Source organism: Stenella coeruleoalba (genome assembly GCF_951394435.1).
Source record: "Stenella coeruleoalba genome assembly, chromosome: 2".
NCBI classification, from domain to species: domain Eukaryota; kingdom Metazoa; phylum Chordata; class Mammalia; order Artiodactyla; family Delphinidae; genus Stenella; species Stenella coeruleoalba.
This window is the reverse complement of record NC_137147.1, coordinates 37301027-37320881: the sequence shown is the minus strand read 5'-3', so window position 1 is coordinate 37320881 and position 19855 is coordinate 37301027. Positions and strand designations below refer to the sequence as shown.

At 35.4% G+C, this 19855-nt stretch overlaps 1 protein-coding gene across 2 annotated transcripts in view; it reads right to left on the bottom strand.

Moving 5' to 3' along the window:
• Positions 1 to 4111: 4111 nt before the first annotated feature.
• Positions 4112 to 19855, bottom strand: part of SGPP1 (sphingosine-1-phosphate phosphatase 1) — a 34573-nt gene continuing 18829 nt past the window's right edge. The window contains exons 2-3 of one of the 2 annotated variants that reach the window (XM_079912193.1): positions 11760 to 11849; positions 4112 to 4972 (exon numbers count right to left, since the gene is read on the bottom strand). In XM_079912193.1, coding sequence (XP_079768319.1) covers positions 4421 to 4972; positions 11760 to 11849 — 642 coding nt within the window. In that variant the 3' untranslated portion in view covers positions 4112 to 4420. The remainder of the gene's footprint in view (positions 4973 to 11759; positions 11850 to 19855) is intronic. The other variant, XM_079912194.1, reaches the window with a different exon arrangement.

Sequence of the window (19855 nt, the reverse complement as noted above, 5' to 3'; positions counted from 1 at the left end):
GAAACTAAAGTTATATCCCCATATATGCAGAATATTTTCTTCTCAGATTTTATTTTAATTCCAAAGAAAATAACATCTTAAAACTTATTTGGATACAAATCACATTCTATACAATGGGGTATTATAGTAATTACATGTAAAACATTTCAAGAATCTAAATGATTATCCTTTAAATATTTGCATGAAAAGTGACAAAATTTTTACTAGATGAATTGGATGCGTTTATTTACAATCTAAACCTTTAAAACAGCTAGAACAAGAAGTAAAATGTAGACTATTACAGAATTTTAAACTTTTTTAGATCACCGATCTCTCTGAGAAGCTGATGAAAATTGTAGAATTTTTCACCCAGATAAATACACATACTGAAGCCTGTCTAGGGACTGGGTATTCATTCAATATATATTATTATGCGTGCTCTGTCCCAGGGATCCAGAAGTAAATAGAGGCACAAGCCACTTTTCCTCATAGAGCTTACATCATGGAGATGAAGACATAAAATTTAAGAAAATAATACATAAATAATCACAGGTTGTGATATGTGCTACAATGGATTTCAGTTATGAGAACCCCTAATTTAGGACAAGGGACAAACCTCAAATCTGAAGAGGTAATATTACCGTAGTAACTATTTTTTAAAAAGAGAATCCATTTTACATCTCATAAGAAAATGTCATTATGTAACAAAGGAAACTTTAAAAATATGTATTAAATCAAATATTGCAAACAGCATAATAGATAAGTGTATGAACTTTTAAAACCTGAGATAATGGACTTTATGACATTTAAGGTTGAAATAAACCCAATGATGTTGTAGACATCATGATATAGTATACATCATAAAGCTATTTTAAAATTCACTTGGCTTTTAGAAAATGACAGGAAAATACCCTTTAAAAACACACTTTAGATTTCTGTCATAGCCTGTCACTTACAGTACTAGGAGCTAGGCTTTTTAGACATCCATGGAAAGTGCACCAAGACTAAACATGATGAAAGGAAAAAAGGACAAATTAGCAGATACCAGATAGTTGAGGTTAAAAAGTTAGTGTTTATTTCTGTAAACATTTTTATTTAAAAAATATATTTCTTTTATTTTTCTTTGAATTTTCCCTCCTGTGTGTCTCACAAGGAAGGCATGGCATGCTTTGTTTGTAAAGATTTGTAGTGGTCTGGTGTGCTTAAAAATGAAGAACTTTCTAAAATGTCCTTTGTAATTAGCATGTTAAAACTTATTTTTATTGTGCTATTTATAGTCTATGTAACCACCATTAAAATCCAAGTGTAAAAGTTATTTAAAATTCAAGTTTAAAAGTTTTCTTTTTTTTTTTTTGCCGTACGCGGGCCTCTCACTGCTGTGGCCTCTCCCGCTGCGGAGCACAGGCTCCGGACGCGCAGGCTCAGCGGCCACGGCCCACGGGCCCAGCCGCTCCGCGGCACCCGGGATCCCCCCTGACTGGGGCACGAACCTGCGTCCCCTGCACCGGCAGGCGGACTCCCAACCACTGTGCCACCAGGGAAGCCCTAAAAGTTTTCTTTTTAACTTATGTATATAACAGCAAAAACTGGAAGAACATGACCAAAACTTGACAAAATAATAGCGTAGTAACATCCACTACATCAAATTACTTTCTCAAACTATTGCCTCTTCCCTTTCTCAAAATAATCTCCACAGTAAACAACAAAAACTCCCTTCAGAAAAACTAATTCAGCTATAAAGTTGCATTTTAAAAACTGGGCCTTACTGACGTCCAGATTAAACAGTTTGGTTTTAAATCTAGAGTAAACATTCTTAACAAGAATGAAATTGCTTTGGCAATAAAAAATCTTTGCATATAAAATTGTGTGATTATACACAATTTTACTCAAAATAAAAACATTTTAACATTTACTCATCTTTATCAAACATTTTATGAAAATCTGCCCTTAAATTATACTCATATCACTGAATTAATTTTTATGTTGTCTTTGAAAGACACATTTAATAAACATTACTTGTAAAGAAAGCTGGTAGATAAAATTAAATTACATAAATCTACTATAGTAGCATTGCTTTATATTAGGTCTTATAATGACTTTCAGGAAGCCCTAGTTTTTGCAGTTCACATGTCATGGCACTTTATAATTACAAAATGAAATGTCCATATGTTTATTTTGCTTGTAAAAGTACCTGTTCTTTGTATTATGATTAATTCCTGGATTAATGGATTAACAGCCAACTACCTACAATACTCAGTCGTGGATTTTACTGAAACATGTTTTATGCATAAGTTTTAAAAATAAAGTTATGAAACTTTTCACTAAAAGTACAGTGTCAGAATGATCATATATAGAGTCCAAAGCAGTTTGAACCTTAAAGAATTTCTTCAATGTCTTCTATTTCTAAAAACAGTACTTATATTGAATAAAACGCTTCACAGGAAAAGACTGCTAGAATGAAAATACTAGATATATTTTATAAATCTCTACCAGACAATACAGAAACAAATGCATAGAAGGCAAACAAAACACCCTCCAATCTTGAATTTGGCTTTTATTTTAAAATACATTTAGCATGGAACTATCATAGGACAGAAAACAATAAATCACAAAGAAATGGAATATTTTTGAATACCTTTTAAGCTAGATATAAAAATTAATAAGATAGCGTATACTCAAATTATGGGAAATAGTCCCTAAAATTTGATTCAGTGAACACATTTTGAAAGAAAAGTTCTTTGCACATTTTCCAACGTACCGATATGTTCCTAAGTGCCTTGGTTTTCTGTTAACTAATAGGTAAATGTCGAAAATTTAGTTGTTTTACTTACAATTATCAGATTCACTATTGGCAAAAATTACCAAGTCCCTAAATTCTCAATCATAATTATAAAAATATGAGCTCAAATAGTTATGCTGCCCAAAATAGAAACATCTTAAGTTGATACCTCTGGATAATCAGACAGATATTGCACTAAGTCAGTAACTCCATACCTGATGCTCATTTACATGGAAAGTTAATTCTCTTCTTTATGAAAAACTTACTACAAATAAACTTAATGTTAACCTAATTACAATTACACTTCAAAATATAAAGGCACAAACAGCATAAAGAATAGTTTAATATTTATACTCAAATATTCCACCATGAAAATAACAAAAGGTTGAAAAAAATAATAGGACCTAAAATACTGATACTTTAAAATTTTATAATTTACCACAGTAGCTAATAAATGGTATTAAAAGTTAACACTGCTAAACCCAATCGTTTCCAAATAATTTAGAAAAATGGTTTGTTTACATATGAAATGTGCATTGTCCCACCTATAAAGTTCAATTACAGTTCCATTCACTGGAAATATCTACCTGTAGTATAAACGATCAAGACAATGTACAAAAAATATATCTTGTTCCTATAACTTACAATGCACAGAAAAATACCTACAAAAATGGAAATATTTATCCATTTAGGTTCCCAATAAATTAGTGAGAAAGTTTAGTCCATTCCACATTTCTTTCTAAACAAAAGCTGAAGAACTGAAGGTGGTTTACTGCTAGCCCTGTTAGCTTGACAGATATTTTTTAAAATATTTGTCTGATTATATGTAACTTAAGATAAAGTTAGTCTTATTTTTATATCACAGTATACATGGCATTTCTTAATTCAGCAACAGAAAGGCACAATTAGCAAGCAATAAAATTCAGTACCTGAATTATTAAACTAATGTCCAGAACAAGTGCAAATAAAGTACATTCAACACAGTGTACAGAACTGGGAAACAAAAAAAAAGGAATTCAAAAACTAATTTTTCTGAAAATTTGGTCCATTAAAAATGCCTCCTATGTTCAACATCATGAGTAACATGAAAGGTGATGGCAGTATAAAAAGAGGCAGGAAATCAATATGTGGTAGTGTACGAATTCTGGTCTAGTAATTATGCAATTTGGTTAGGAAATGGCTCCCATAGTAAATAAACATTAAATATATCTGTTAATAACAACATACCTGTATTAAGTCCAAATACACAGGCACAACTGTTTGCATATTATTATTGATTTTATAATACACCCCCATGGTTTAAAAAAAAACTTAGGTATATTATTTTATATATAACATATATTAGATACATAATTATATATTATGTTCCTTAATATATATTATATATAACTTGAATCCATAACAGCATAAAACTCTCCAAATATTACATGAACATTCCAAATGGATACTTATCATTTTCTCAATGTTGAAATAGCTCAGCTCACCTAAAACAATAACTGGATGTGCAATGATAAAATGCACTGACTCCTATGAATTTACTTAAATAATTATTTAAGTTAAATTCCTGCAAAAGCCTAACTCTGATTTGGCTTTTAACTAGAATATGGTTTTAGATATCAGTAACTGATACCCTCCTTTCTTATCGTAAACAATGTTTCTCCATCAAGAGATACCAATAAAGAAAAATATGTAAGGAACAAAAAATGTGATCGAGAAACCAACCATTCCATAGGTAATATACCGATAAGGAAGTTCAACTTCCATGTGCTGTCTTGCTTTTCGAACATCATCACATGGTATATTGAAGATTTTACAGGCTAAAGGAATAGTGATCCTTTTCATTATATCTCTGACTACTAGTACAAACAACATCCCTACGAGAATCCGCAATATGGCTTTTCCAAACAGAGTCACTGAAATGGGGGGCCTAGGTAAAGGTAATATATCCAGAGGAGGATCTAATATTAGACCCATTTTATAGGTAAAATGAGATCCACATGCAATCCCAGCACCACTTCCTAGAATCTCAGCTGTGTCTCCCCGGGATGTACTCCAAGTGTCTAGAGTGAAAGAAAAGATCCCCAAGGCTAAATGAAGCCCGATGATGATTAATGGAGCATATTTGTGAGTTTGGTTGAAGTTGTCAATCAGGTCCACAAATGGATAGAAGATAGCTAAGATTAAAATGGTATATACGAATCCAGCAATAACATCCTGAGAAAAGAAGAAGGTAGAGTTGTTTAGTATAATACTTTTTTGGCATTTAAGGAAATATATATATATATATATATTTCACATTTCAATGTTAATAAATGTACATTTTTAAATATGTCACATTCTTAAAGTAAACTTTATATAATAGGTACTAAAAGCTGTTTTAATAATACTAAAAAGATTCACTGATGATAATAAAATGATTATGCTTTTATAGCTCTGCCCTTTTACAAATTAATACATATATGCTATACACAAATGTATATTCAAATGAACAATAAACTATGCTTAACGTATGTAGTGATTTCTGGGGAAAACAATATACAGCTGACCCTTAAACAACCTGAGTTTGAATTGTGTGGATCCACTTAACTGCTGATTTTTTTCAATAGTAAACAGTAGTACAGTCCTACATGATCCCCGTTGGTTGAATCTGAGGATGCAGAACCCCTGATACAAAGGAACTGCAGATACAGAGGAACCAAGTTTATGAAGGGCACTCTGTAATGATAGGTGGATTTTTGATTGTGCTGACCTCTGCGTTGTCCAAGGATCAACTGTACTTATTTTTCAAAGACTTCATCTTCATGCATTTAATATAATAATCACACATTTAAATACATAATTATTTCCATGACTAAAGAGGATACAAAGCCTATTTTTCCTTTTCCCATTCATTCATTTATTCACTGAACAAATACTTATTGAGTACCTACATGTGCCTGACGCTATTTTAGGGGCTGAGGATACACTGCTTAATAAATGAAAAGATTCCTACGCCATAGAGCTTACATTTTAGTGGGGATGACTGACAATAACCATGTGAGTAAAAAATAGATAAATATTACAATTTCAGATTGTTATAAAGAAATTAAAACAAGACAATGGGATAGAATGATGAAAGACCCTATTAGAGTGATTAGGGAAACCTGTCTGAGGAGGTGACCCTTGAGCAGAAATTTGATTCCAAAAAAGAGTCAGCCCTATCTTTAGATCTAAGAAGTGTCCCAGGTAGAGGGAATACCAAGTGCCAAGGCCTTGAGGCAGAAAAGAACCTAGTGAGTTCAAGGAACTGTGAGAAATTCCGTGTGGCTCAAATAGTGAGAAGAGTGATGTGATATGAGATCCAAGAGACAGGCAGATGTCAAATCATGTAGATAGGGCCCCTGTAGGCTAGGTAAGAAGTTCAGATTTTATTTCAAAAGTGATAGGGAGCCTGAACGATTCCCAAGTAGGAGTGTAATAAAATCTGATGGATATTTATAGAAGAACATTCCATCTGCTGTGTAGAGAATATATTATAGGGGTAAAGTATGGAAGACAGGAGACACTAGTGGGAGGCTACTGTAGTGGTTCACTCTAGATATGGTCCATATAAAGAGACGTACATAGATGGATTTAGTAAAATATTTTAAAATTAGAGTTGACGAACTTCAACTTGGTGATGATCTGAATGTAAGAGAGAAGCAAAAGAAAAAGGGATCAAAAATGACTCCTACTCCTACTTTTAGGTACAAACAACTGGGTAGAAAATAGAAGATGGTTTATTGGAGGAAATAACACTATTATTAAAAGAACTTTCCTTTCTGAATCATTCCTGACATGAACAAAACTGTTTCAGAATTTCCACCTTAAAACAAACAAAACGAAACCCTGGGATCTAGTATCACTGAAAAATTTATCGGAAGAGTTGCTTATATTCACTGCCTCCACCTTCTCACTTCTTATTTTTTCCTAAACTCATCACTGCATTGAAACCACTCTTTTCATGGATACTAGTGACCTTTATGCTGCCCAAAACAATGGTTACTTCTCAACAGCATTCAGTACAGTTAAGCAGCAGAGTAGGTGCTTAATGTTTTTCTGTCCTAAGATTTTTATTATGTAATAGTTAGTACATAGAATAAGATACGTAAAGTATATGTGAAATTACAAAAAGAATATCTATGAAATCACTGCCCCCAAAAAGAACTATAATATTACCAGTACTTTGAATCTATTGGTATGTTGTTTCCTAGTTCTATCACTCTGCATAAGCCTGAGTATTAGCTGAATAAGTACCTGCTTTTAAAAACTGTTTTATCACATATCTCCAAACAAAACATTACCTAGTTTTGCTTCTTCCTGAGCTTTATAAAAATGTTAGGCAGTATGCATTCTCTTTTGATTTGCTTTTTACACTTAACATTAAGTTTTTAAGATTCATTCATCATATGTAGTTAGTTATAGGTCATTCACTGTCACAACCATGTAATATTTTATTGTGTGGTTATACAATTTATCTATTTTCCCACTGATGGTCACTTAGGATGTTTTCAGCTTTTGGATTAGTTCATTGGTTATGGTTGAGCTTTCTTAATTGGTATATATTCTTAAACCAAGCAGCATTATAAACAATGCCTCTATGTTCTTTCTTTTTATGTTCCCATATGGGTCTATGAAAGTTTCTCCAGGACATATGCCTAGGAATGTAATGGCAGAATCATAGTATGTGTGCACGTTCAATTGTACAAGACAATAAAAAATTTCCAAAATGTTTACAGAAATTTATATCCCATCAGTTGTTGGTATTTCTTGATGTTTTATTTGCATTTCCCTGATAATTAATTAAGCATTATTTCATATGTTTATGGACTGTTCCTTTTCTATACAATGTATATTTGTGTCTTTAAGGCAACTATTCCTTTGGATTTTCTTTTTCTTACTGATTTACATGGTTATATATATATATATATATATATATGATAACACATCAATTATATTTTTAGATGTATATTTCAGTATGACAGAAAACATCCAATATTTGTTGTCCTCTGCTTTTCTTTTATAGCTCTATGAGTAATAAACTTAGATTACTACAAGTCTCTATACAAATCTGCCTCCTTTTCTGATTGAATTATTAATTATTTATAATATTATCCTGGATAAAAAGGCACATTTAATTTCCATGCTACAGAACCAGAAGGAAGAATGATTGAATTCAGGACATAAACATGGTGGCTATCACTGTAATATCAATTTAATGTACAATATTAAAATGTGTAAGTGGTTTTAAGCATTACAGCACAAAGTATGCAATAAAGAAAAGCTGATGTTAAAGGTAGCATAAAGAACTCAAAGTAGGAAATTTTCCAAAAAGAAACAGGAAATAATTTTAGATACTTATTAATTATAGATAACATACATGCCATAAAAGTTAATAATTACACATTTGAATGGAATGTTCATGGTTATCAAATTTATGGTAGAAGATATCAAATACCATAAATTCAATAAAGATTTCTTATGTTTTAAATCTGAAATTGTCTCCTTTTCATTTCTTCCAATCAGTAAATAAAACTAGAGAGGCTAGTGATTCGCTGAGGCTAGAATTCAAGACTTCTGCTGGCTCCTAGGGTTTTTTTTTTTTAATTGTAACATATTTCAGGTGTTCTGCTTCTAATTCAACATGTCAGTGATGCCAACAGGGTTTCTAACAAAATGTATTATTGGAATGCAATTCCTGATTATAAAGGCATTATTAGGGATGGATTTTGAAATTTTTATCTTTAATTAAAATTCAAATTTAATACATGTTCAGTACAGAAAAACTAGAAAATATGGATAAACGATAACAAGTAATTATTACCCAGAAATAACCACTGTTAAAACTCTTAGTGTTTACTGTTCTGGATCTTTCTCTATAACATGATTTCAGGATTTTTCCTGTTGTTTGGTTAGTTTGATTTTTATGTCTTGTTATAAAAATGGGTTTGAGAGGTACATTCTACTTTATGATCTCATAATACCTTTCTAAAAAGACTTTCCACATATAGAAAAATAAACTTTTAGTACAATTTTGGGTAAATGTAATTATAACATATTCATAATTTTACTAATGTAGAAACAAAACAGTAATTTGTCAAGTACTTAATCTAGTAATTTAAAAATGGCTTGTGTTTCAAGAAATTTTTAGAGCTAGGTTTGATGATGAATAAAGGAAAAATGGGGACTTCCCCATTAAGTTACGACTCTGCACTCCCAATGCGTTCGACCCCGGTTGGGGAACTAAGATCCCACATGCCGCATGGCACGGCCAAATAAATAAACAAATAAACAAATACATACATAAATAAATAGAGGAAAAATGGATGTGGTAACTCCTCTACTTTTCTGGGGATTAAGAAAATCTAGGAAGGTAGGCAAATGTTAAAAATAAACTTAAGTGTTGCTCTTTGTGTTATAACAATAAAAACAAAGCATATGGAAAATACTCAACAAAGTGCTCGTTAATATAAATTATTTAGACTACATTATTAGAACTTTCTTCTTAATGTTAATAAAGACATCTGCTTAGATAATATGGCATCTAAGCACCTATTAGCAACTTCTAGGGCATACTCTGCCTATAGTTCCATAGTAATTTCACAATAAACAATGAAGATACAAATTATGATTAAGAAAATAGTTCAAAATGCAGGTAACTACCGAAGCATTAAAATATAGGAAAAAGTGAAAATTGTGGGAATATATTAGATCCATAATGTAAAAAGGGGGGGTTCATTATGACTATAATTTCATATATCAATTATCAAATGATAAAACCAATATATTATTGATTAGGAATAATTGTGCTTATAATACAGAAACATAATTTACGATGCTTGCAAGTCATCTGTGATTTTACTTTTAAAAGGAAAACAACTTGCAATGCTATACATAATAAAATTCAGTAGCTAGTCAGAATAAAACTGATAAAGACATTTTATGGGACAAGATCGTTTTTGAATAATTAAAAGATGGGCTGGGGAATTCCCTGGTGGTCCAGTGGTTAGGACTTGGTGTTCTCATTGCTGGGGCCCGGGTTCAATCCCTGGTCTGGGAACTAAGATCCCACAAGCCTCACAGTGCGGCCAAAAAAAAAGACCGAGGGTTATCGGACTCATGATTTGGTTGTCAGACTCATGATTTGAAAAATAATACATCAATATTGTTTTTACTTCAGCTGATTCAAGAACAGATGTTATCCAGTATCTAAACATGAACTGAACTCAGCTTAAATATTTAATTAATTCACTATACATTTCCTTTTTTTTAAGAACAGCATGGTTGAGATTACATATTCAATATATTAAGATTCTTATTCCTCTTTTATGATGATAATGAATCTAGGGATAATATTATCATTCATAGATGCATAACCTTTTGTTAGTTTTTTAGGTGCAATATTGCTAATTGGTAGTGGAAGGGAATAACTGTAACATGGCACAGAGATGGAAAACATTTTCTTGTGACTAATATTAGATTTGATATAAAAATGTGATACTTAGTCTATTATAAAACTAGTAGAGATTAGTCAGAAAGACAGAATTATATGCCAATTCATAATTTGCATTAATATAAATAATTATAAAAAATAAAACACAAAGGGCTTGCTTCTTAACAGAGCATTTGGCACTTCTGGTAATTTACTAGTGAAGGGGCAGCTGCTGGAAGCAAGCAATCTGAGGAAGAAGTAGAAACCCAATACTTCTACAGCTACAAAATAAGCTAATGAGATACTTTTATGAGTAGAAAAGTCTAAAAATGTGAACTTGTTAAGGACAAGAAAAATTTTATATAACCTATTATAAACTTTTGGATTCCATGAATTCATTTCTATCTCTCCATCTTTCTTCTGATCCTTTATCTACAAGATAATACATAATACATTCACAGAGTGTCATAAGAGACACCACACTAAATGCAAGGGATAGAGGGTTACTTTTCTCATGTTGCTTATTATCTAGTGGGGATGAAAGATAAAGAAAAAAGCAATAGCAATTTAGCATAAGTGCTATGCCAGAATTATGTTCAATATGCTCTGGGAGAAAGGCTACCTAACCAGTCTTGAGAAAGGAAAGATGGGGAAGGTAATGAGGCTTTAGGAGATAATGTTTTTTTGTGTGTCGTGAAGAACAGGAGAGGATAGTCCGTTAGGCAAAGAAAAGGGAAAGGGCATTCCATGTGGTGGTTAAGGCATTCCTAATGGTATTGGGATATGAAACACCCTTTGCATTTGAGGAAACATAAGTCATTCAGTATGGCATCATACTTGTGTTTTGGACAGTAAACTACAACAGGAGGCTAAACACTGTACGGAGCAGTGTCTTATTGGAAGTGGGGCTGCTAATTAAGAAGTTGCTGCAGTAATCTGGTTAAGAGATGGTACAGGCCAGAACTAGGAAATGTCAATGGGATGGAGGGGAAGGGAAGTGAGTAGGCGTGGCTGGCTGAAAGAGTACAGGGTCTCTGTGCTGCTGCTTTTGAAACTGAATTGCATTCTCAAAATAAAATATCTGATGTAAGCCCTAAAATACTGTCGGGAAAGAGAAGAAAACTAGAGATTAATATTCAAATACAAGTGGCACCAGGACAGTTTTAAGTTCATTTAGCTTCTAGTCACTGGGTCCTCACTTATAAGTAGAGCTCCTTGGTGTCTGTATTTACATTGTTGGTTTTGACTCCGTGGTAGGAAAGGCATAGAAGAGAATGAGAAAGAAAAGAAAAGTGAAAATGGAAGGAGGGAGAAATGTTATCCTGAGTATAATACTTGGTTATTGTGGGAACTGTTTGTATGAAATACGTGATAACTACATTAAAACTTTACAAAGCATCCTGTTTCTATTTTTGCAAAACAAAGAAGATTTACAGTAACTATATTTTCTCATTTAGGTTTCCAGTAAGTTTGAAAATGAGTAAAAATTATACAATTGCCTGTCGATTTTAGAAAAAAATAAAGCTCTATGAACACAATGTTTTTCCTTACCAGAATGGAGTGCATGCCCATGTAAATTCTACTTAGGCAAACTAGAGAACACCAGCAGGGAATAAGAATCAGTCCATATATAAGAGGATACTAAAGGGAAAAAAAAGTAAAATTAGTTAAATAAATTAGGTTAAATATAAACAAGCAAATAAAAAATCACTATACTACAAAACTCCAGGAGAACAAGAACTATGTGTTTTTTACTCTCCGTTGTATTCCCAGCACCTAACCATAAGCATGGCACATAGCAGACATTCAGGAAATACTTTTACATGAATGAACAAATGAATCAAATGGAATGCTTCTACAATCTTCGTTGTGGGAATTGGCTCATTTTTGCTTCTACAGTAAAGATTCAATCACTGGTATGCTACAGAAGAAAAACAGGTAAGAGACATACTTTTACTGTAGCTCCAAAATGAAAGTGCCTCTGGAATAACACCTGAATCTGGTCCAGGTGAATATCATTGCTCCCTTGGGCAGGAGGCATTATCTCCCTCTCACTTCCATCAGTGACTGAGTGCTATTTGCCATTTCCACATCTTCCTTTTGATATTCAGCATCACGTAATTTGTTGTCCATTTTTGCCCCTCCACTAAAATTTCAAATGGCAACCTTATTGCAAAAAATTTTGGTGGGATACTGGGAGCAGAAAGCCATAAATTGGGAAAAAACTTAAAATGTAGACAACTCTTAGTATTAATGGCACTGGTATTAGACTTGGCTTTGAAGCTCCTGATATTAAACGGAAGGAGGAAATGATTGATGGATGGGCATGTGCCTGATAACTTCAAATTTCTCAATGAAATTGAAGCCGAGATAGTTCAATTCAATAAGAATTCAAGGTGGTTCAATAAGAAGTGGAGTTGAAAGAGTTAAGTAACGTTGCAAGAAGAGTGGTCAAGATTTAGTACACAGTTGTTTTGATTTGACTTCTCTACTGCTTTTAACATGGCCCACATATTTCTTCCTGAAAGTCTAAATACCTTGATTTCTACAGCATCACACTCTCGTGGTTCCCCTTTCACCACCTATTTTTTTCTGTGTTTTCTGCACAAGAGCATGTATTCCTCTAATTGTTCCTTAAACGTTAGTTTAACTAAGGGTTCTGCCCTTAGTAGTTATTGGCAGTCTCACCTTTTCTTATCTTTTAACTACTACTTAGCATGCTGAACACCTATCCATGTCCTTGGATTAAGAACCATTTAGCCAACCCCTGCACATATCTCCATCTTGAGATCCTTATGGAGTTAAACATACTATACCTCAAACCCAACTCATCATCCTACCACCTAGACTTGTTCCTCCTCTCATATTCCCTATGTCACTTGGAAGTATCATAATCTAAATGAGAAGTATGAATTATCCTTGATTTCTCCCTTATCCCTCATATTCAACCAATAAGCAAGTCTTGCTGATTTTACTTTCTAAATATTTCTTGATTCTGTCATCCCGTCACCCTACTTATACTGTCCTTATTCGGATCCTCATAGTTTCTTTTCTAGGCCCCATGTATTTCTCCAGACATTCTTCCATATGCATGAGGAACTTGGTTAATGGGGCAGACAGACATGTAACCCTATAAGGAGGTTAAGGGCTATGATAGGAGTATAATAAAAATTCAGAGGGAGTCTAAGGGATGGGCCTTTAACTTAGTTTAAGGATGTTAGTTGAGTCTCCCAGATTAAGATTCAAATTGTCCCAAAAGAAGTCGGATTTACTCTTTAGAGGAAAAAGGAGCACAGGGCAAAAAAGGTAGAGGACATTACAAACAGCAGGAGCAAATGAAGAAATGCTTGTGTCCAAGAAGCTGTAAGTAGTGAGGTTTTCTAGGAGAATAAGTTTTAAATTCTTGCTGAGGAAAGGCACTAAATAATAAAAACAAAATATGCAAACTATACAATATGTAAATATATAAATGACATTTTATATAAAATATACAAATTATACAATAAAACATGATAAGTACTATGGAGAAATAAAAAGAGAACAGGTGTTGAAACAGTAATGTTCACCAAATATTCCTTGTGCTCCTTTTGCAGTTAGATTGGGGCCATGTGACTGGTTCTGACAATGAACTGGGAAAAAGGTGACTTCTGCCCCTTTCAATCATTCTATGAACTCTCTCTTCCCTACAGATGGGACGCTGGAAGCTGCATGTTGAGATGCATCACAAGATGGGCAAACTTCCATCAGCCTGGGTCCCTGAGGTTCTAAGTGGAACAGAGTCGTTTGCTAACCCATAATGGATATGAAACACAAATGAGAAATAAGCTTTCGTTGTTAAGCTGTTTCAGGGTTAAGTCATTACCAGAGCATAACCACACCTATCATAATTAAAACTGTAACAGAAATAGGATTAGGAGTATGGGAGTGTGAGTGGGGCAGGTTAAAGTATTAAAAGATAGTCAGTGGAGGCTTTATATTGACAAGCTGAGATTTAAGGCAAGACTGGATGGAAGTGAGAGAATTAGCCAACCAGGTATCTGAGGAAAGAACCTATATGAGGGAGTGGGATCAGGTAGAGCAAAGTCTTTAATGAGGAAATGTGACTGGCAAGGAAGCTAGTGTGGCTGGAACAGAGAGAGCAGGTAGGAGGAGAGGTGAGAGAGGTCATGGCAACCAGAGCCTGAGAGCCCTCCGTAAGAAATCTGATTTTGTGGGGAATCAAATGGGGAGCCATTGCAGGGTTTTGAGCAGAGCAGTGTCATGGGATTAGACAATAAGGGAGCAAGGGTGGAAGCAGGAAGACCAGTTAGGAGGCTGCTGTCACAATCTAGGTGAGAGATGATAACAGTGGCTTTTGTCTCTGTAGCAGGCACTCAGGTATTTTCAATTTTTCTGTTAATTTTTTTTTAAACTGTTAATAGCAAGGGAGAGGCAAAGAAGTAAAAACTACCACCACCACCAAAAAAGTCTCCTATGCGTCTTTCTTCTTTCTCTTTTTTCACTTAGACCCCATAAGGAAGTAAAAAAGTACAAAGTTATTGGTGGGAATTCTCTTACACAATAGATAGAAGAAAAATTCATTTATTAAGTCTCAAAAGCTAGGACTGAAGGTAGGCAAAAAGAAGCATTTTAAGTTAACTGAATTTAACTTAACTTAATCCACCTTTATTCAGGTTTACTAACTCCAAGTGTTTAAATGGGAGAGTTAGGAATGCAAACAAGCTAGATGCGGAAGCTTTTCCCCTATTCCAGAGCACCTTTAGATCTCACTGGGGTAAGATGACTACTTGGGAAAAGAACAAGTCATTTTTTTTTCATTGATGTTTGATTTTCTTAAGCAATTAGTCTCTACCTTCACAATATTTTCCCTAGATTTTTTTTGTGGAAACAAACACATTTGGGGGAAGACCTGATTCAGTTCTGACTACATAACTTTCACATTCGCTCCCCGCAGAACAGAATTCAGTATAATTACAGTATCAAAGCAAAGAAGTATTTTATCAAGCAATCTTTTAAGCAGATAAAAAAGATCACAGATTTTAATGACTATAAAAAGTAAAACCGGGCTTCCCTGGTGGCGCAGTGGTGGAGAGTCTGCCTGCCGATGCAGGGGACACGGGTTCGCGCCCCGGTCCGGGGAGATCCCACATACCGCGAAGTGGCTAGGCCCGTGAGCCGCGGCCGCTGAGCCTGCGCGTCCAGAGCCTGTGCTCCGCAACGGGAGAAGCCACAACTGTGAGAGGCCCGCGTACCGCCAAAAAAAAAAAAAAAAAAAAGTAAAACCACCTAGAAAAACTAGATAAAGTAATATTCCTAACGTGGGATCATGCTGGGGGAGGAAGATTATGCATAATAACCAATTCATCTGGCACACTTATTTTATATTTAAGAATATCCAAATTATAACTACCTTTTTATTTTATGTTAAACTGTCTCTAAAATTTAGGACCACTAATATTTAGGACCACTGTCCTCATTTAGACATTGCTGGAAAGAAAACAGATTTATGTGGAATTATCCTTTCCTAAGAAATAACAGAATCTATTAGAAATATATAAAATATACATAGACCACTCCTTTTCAGTCATTTTTGTTAGTTCCCCCCTTTACTCACAGCTCTTTAGTATTAGTGTGCCCATTTCCCAATCTACACTCACTCCCTTAGTGATCTCATCCAGTCCCAAGGATTTATATACAATCCATATGTTCATGACTCAAATTTCCATCTCTAGCCAGGTCACGTCTCCTGAATCTCAGACTTTTATATCCAACTGCCTACGTGATCAATGTCTAACAGGCATCTCAAATGTAACACGACTAAATCTGAACTCCTGATTTCTCTGCCGTCTCCACATCTGACCAACTTAAATTCCTATGGTTATCTCCTTCCTAATAAATGACTTCTCCACTGTTCCATTCCTCAGGCCAAATACCTTGTTGTTAACCTTGACTTCCTCATTCATACCCATCATCCAATCCATTAAAAGTGTCAGTTATACCTTCAAAATATATCTAGTTATTAATTGTAATCCCCATGGTAACCACAAAGAAAGTATCTAAAAAATATACACAAAAGGAAATAAGAAGGGAATCAAAATGGTATGCTATAACCCTCCAGTTCCCTTTTCCATTGGATCTGAACCCTGGTCTCAGTGGTCGTAAAAGGAGGAATAGTAGTCCTGAAGCTGTGCTCATAGTGTCTGCTATATAGCATGTGGGCTAGTTTAAAACAAGGTAAAAAAAAAAAAAAAAAAAGGTACACTATAAAAAACTCAAACACAAAAGAAAACAGCAATGTAGGAAATTAGAAGTAAAAAACTCATAAGACACACAGAAAACAAATAGCAAAATGTCAAAAGTCATTCCTTATCAGTAATTACTTTAGATGGAAATGGTTTAAACTCTCCAATGAAAGGCAGAGATTGGTAGAATGGATAAGAAAGCACGATCCAACTATATGCTGCCTAAAGAGACTCACTTTGGGTCCAAAGACACAAATAGGTTGAATGTGAACAAATGGAAAAACATATTTCATGCAAATAGTAACCAACAGAGAGAACTATGTGGCACTACTAAAATCAGACAACACAGACTTCAGGTCAAAAATTGTTACCAAAGACAAAGGACAATATGTATTGATAAAAGGATCAATTCTTTAAGAAGATATAATGATTATAAACACATTTGCACCAAACAAAGCCCAAAAATAACTGAAACAAACATTGACAGAACTGGAGAAATAGTTCTATAAGCCAGTCTCATCAGCATTGAAAACCTGCTTTTCCACATAGCCTTTTTCCTAAATAACACTGAGCAGACAACCTAAAGATTCTCCCACAGCCTCTTGATCTTGACTCAGGATTATTGCAAGTTTAACATTTTTCATGCTGTATAGTCTTTTGAAATGTGCAGGCCAGTCAGTACTACAAGAGAAGAATTTAATATTTTCCTTACTCTGGGTAACATGATTTCATTGGCTTTCAGCTTCATAATGATGCTGTCCACTATGCTTTCTTTTTTTTAATTGGTTATCATCTCATGAATCCACAAAGTCAGCCACTTTTCCATCTTTTCCATAGCTTCATCAGACACTACAGATACTACTTCAGCATTTCCAGAGTGGCCTTACATACACATCAGTGAATTTCCTCTTCCATTTTCTGGATGTACTATATTGTTGATGCATTAATATTGAACTCATGGCCAAAAGAAGTATAACTGGTGCCTGAATGAATCTTACTTCACACATGTATATTTCCTTTGTAAAGCATATCACAGCCTTCTTGTATGTAGGAACACTAAACAGCACTGCAGCTTGGGGACCATTTTAAACAGCAAAGCCATCAAAAAAAAGCACAAAGACATGACAAATGTGGTACTGAACAGACTGCAAAAAGGACTCTTGTTTACAGTATAACAGCTGAAACAAGAAAGCAGTTTATTGCCTTGCTCAGCCTTGGCTGGGAACATGTATACCAGATGACTCAAATTTTTCACCACTCTGCACAGGTCTGAATGTACTGATTCTCGAGTGACAAATTCTACTGAGTAGGTAAACTTACAAACAAGCAATGCATGAAAAATGAGGATCAACTGTATGTAGAAATTAAACTACTCTTTTTTTTTTTAATTGTTGTTTGGCTGTGTTGGTTCTTAGTTGCAGCACGCACTGCAACTCGAGGCCTCTTCCTTGCGGTGTGGGGGCTTCTCCAGTTGCAGCCCATGGCCTTCTCTCTAGTTGTGGCCCGCAGGCTCTAGAGTGGAAGGGCTCAGTAGTTGCGGTGCAGGCTTAGCTGCCCCGTGGCATGTGGGATCTTATTTCCCCGACCAGGGATCGAACTCGTGTACGCTGCATCAGAAGACAGATTCTTTTTTTGTGTGTGTGGTACGCGGGCCTCTCACTGTTGTGGCCTCTTCCGTTGCGGAGCACAGGCTCCGGACACGCAGGCTCAGAAGCCATGGCTCATGGCCCTAGCCGCTCCGTGGCATGTGGGATCTTCCCGGACCAGGGCACGAGACCAGGGCACGAACCCGTGTCCCCTGCATCGGCAGGCGGACTCTCAACCACTGCACCACCAGGGAAGCCCAGAAGACAGATTCTTAACCACTGGACCACCAGGGAGGTCCCGAAATTAAACTACGCTTAAATAACCATAGGCCAAAGATAAAATCACAGGGAAGTTATAAAATAGAGACAAGTAAAAACAAAACACAACATAATAAAAATCATGTAATACAATAAAAGCAGCACTCAGAGGGAAGTGTATAACAGTGGAGCCCTACGTTAAAAAGAAAGAAATCAGTCACAACTCTGTACCTTGAAGACTAGAAAAAGAAGAGCAAACTAAATGCAAAGCTAGCAACTGAGGGAAATAACAAAATGATAGGAGTGGAGAAAAATGAAATACAGAATAGAAAAACAAGAGAAGCAACACAACTAAGTTATTTCTTTAAAAAGAACAACAAGGGCTTCCCTGGTGGCGCAGTGGTTGAGGGTCCGCCTGCCGATGCAGGGGACGCGGGTTCATGCCCTGGTCCGGGAAGATCCCACATGCCGCGGAGCGGCTGGGCCCGTGAGCCATGGCCGCTGAGCCTGCGCGTCCGGAGCCTGTGCTCCGCAGCGGGAGAGGCCACGACAGTGAGAGGCCCGCGTACTGCAAAAAAAAAAAAAAAAAAAAAAAAGAACAACAAGACTAATAAATCTACAGCCTGGCTGACAAAAAAAAAAAAGAAGAGGATGCAAATAACTAAAATCAGAAACGAAGGTGGAAACATTACTATTGATCTTACAGAAATAAAAGGGATTACAAGACGGACTTCCCTGGTGGCGCAGTGGTTAAGAATCTGCCTGCCAGTGCAGGGGACACAGGTTCAAGCCCTGGTCCAGGAAGATCCCACATGCCGAGGAACAACTAAGCCTGTTTGCCACAACTACTGAGCTTGCGCTCTAGAGCCCGCAAGCCACAACTACTGAACCCACGTGCCACAACTACTGAAGCCCTCACACCTAGAGCCTGTGCTCCACAACAAGAGAAGCCACCGCAATGAGAAGGCCGCGCACCGCAATGAAGAGTTGCTCCCGCTCGCCGTAACTACAGAAAGCCTGCACACAGCAACGAAGACCCAACACAGCCAAAAATAAATAAATAAATTTATTTTTTTAAAAAAGGATTATAAGAGAAAACTATGAACAATTATATGCTAACAAATTAGATAACCTAGATGAAATACACAAATTCCTGGAAAAACACAAATTACCAAAACTGACTCAAGAAGAAATATAGTCTAAACAGACTTACAAGTAAAGAAAGTGAGTAAGTAATCAAAAACCTCCAAAGTACTAGAGAATGGACTTGAGGATATGGAGAGGAGGAAGGGTAAGCTGTGACAAAGTGAGAGAGTGGCACGGACATATATACACTACCAAACGTAAAATAGATAGCTAGTGGGAAGCAGCCGCATAGCCCAGGGAGATCAGCTTGGTGCTTTGTGACCACCTAGAGGGAAGGGGTAGGGAGGGTGGGAGGGAGGGAGACGCAAGAGGGAAGAGATATGGGAACATATGTATATGTATAACTGATTCACTTTGTTATGAAGCAGAAACTAACACACCATTGTAAAGCAATTATACTCCAATAAAGATGTAA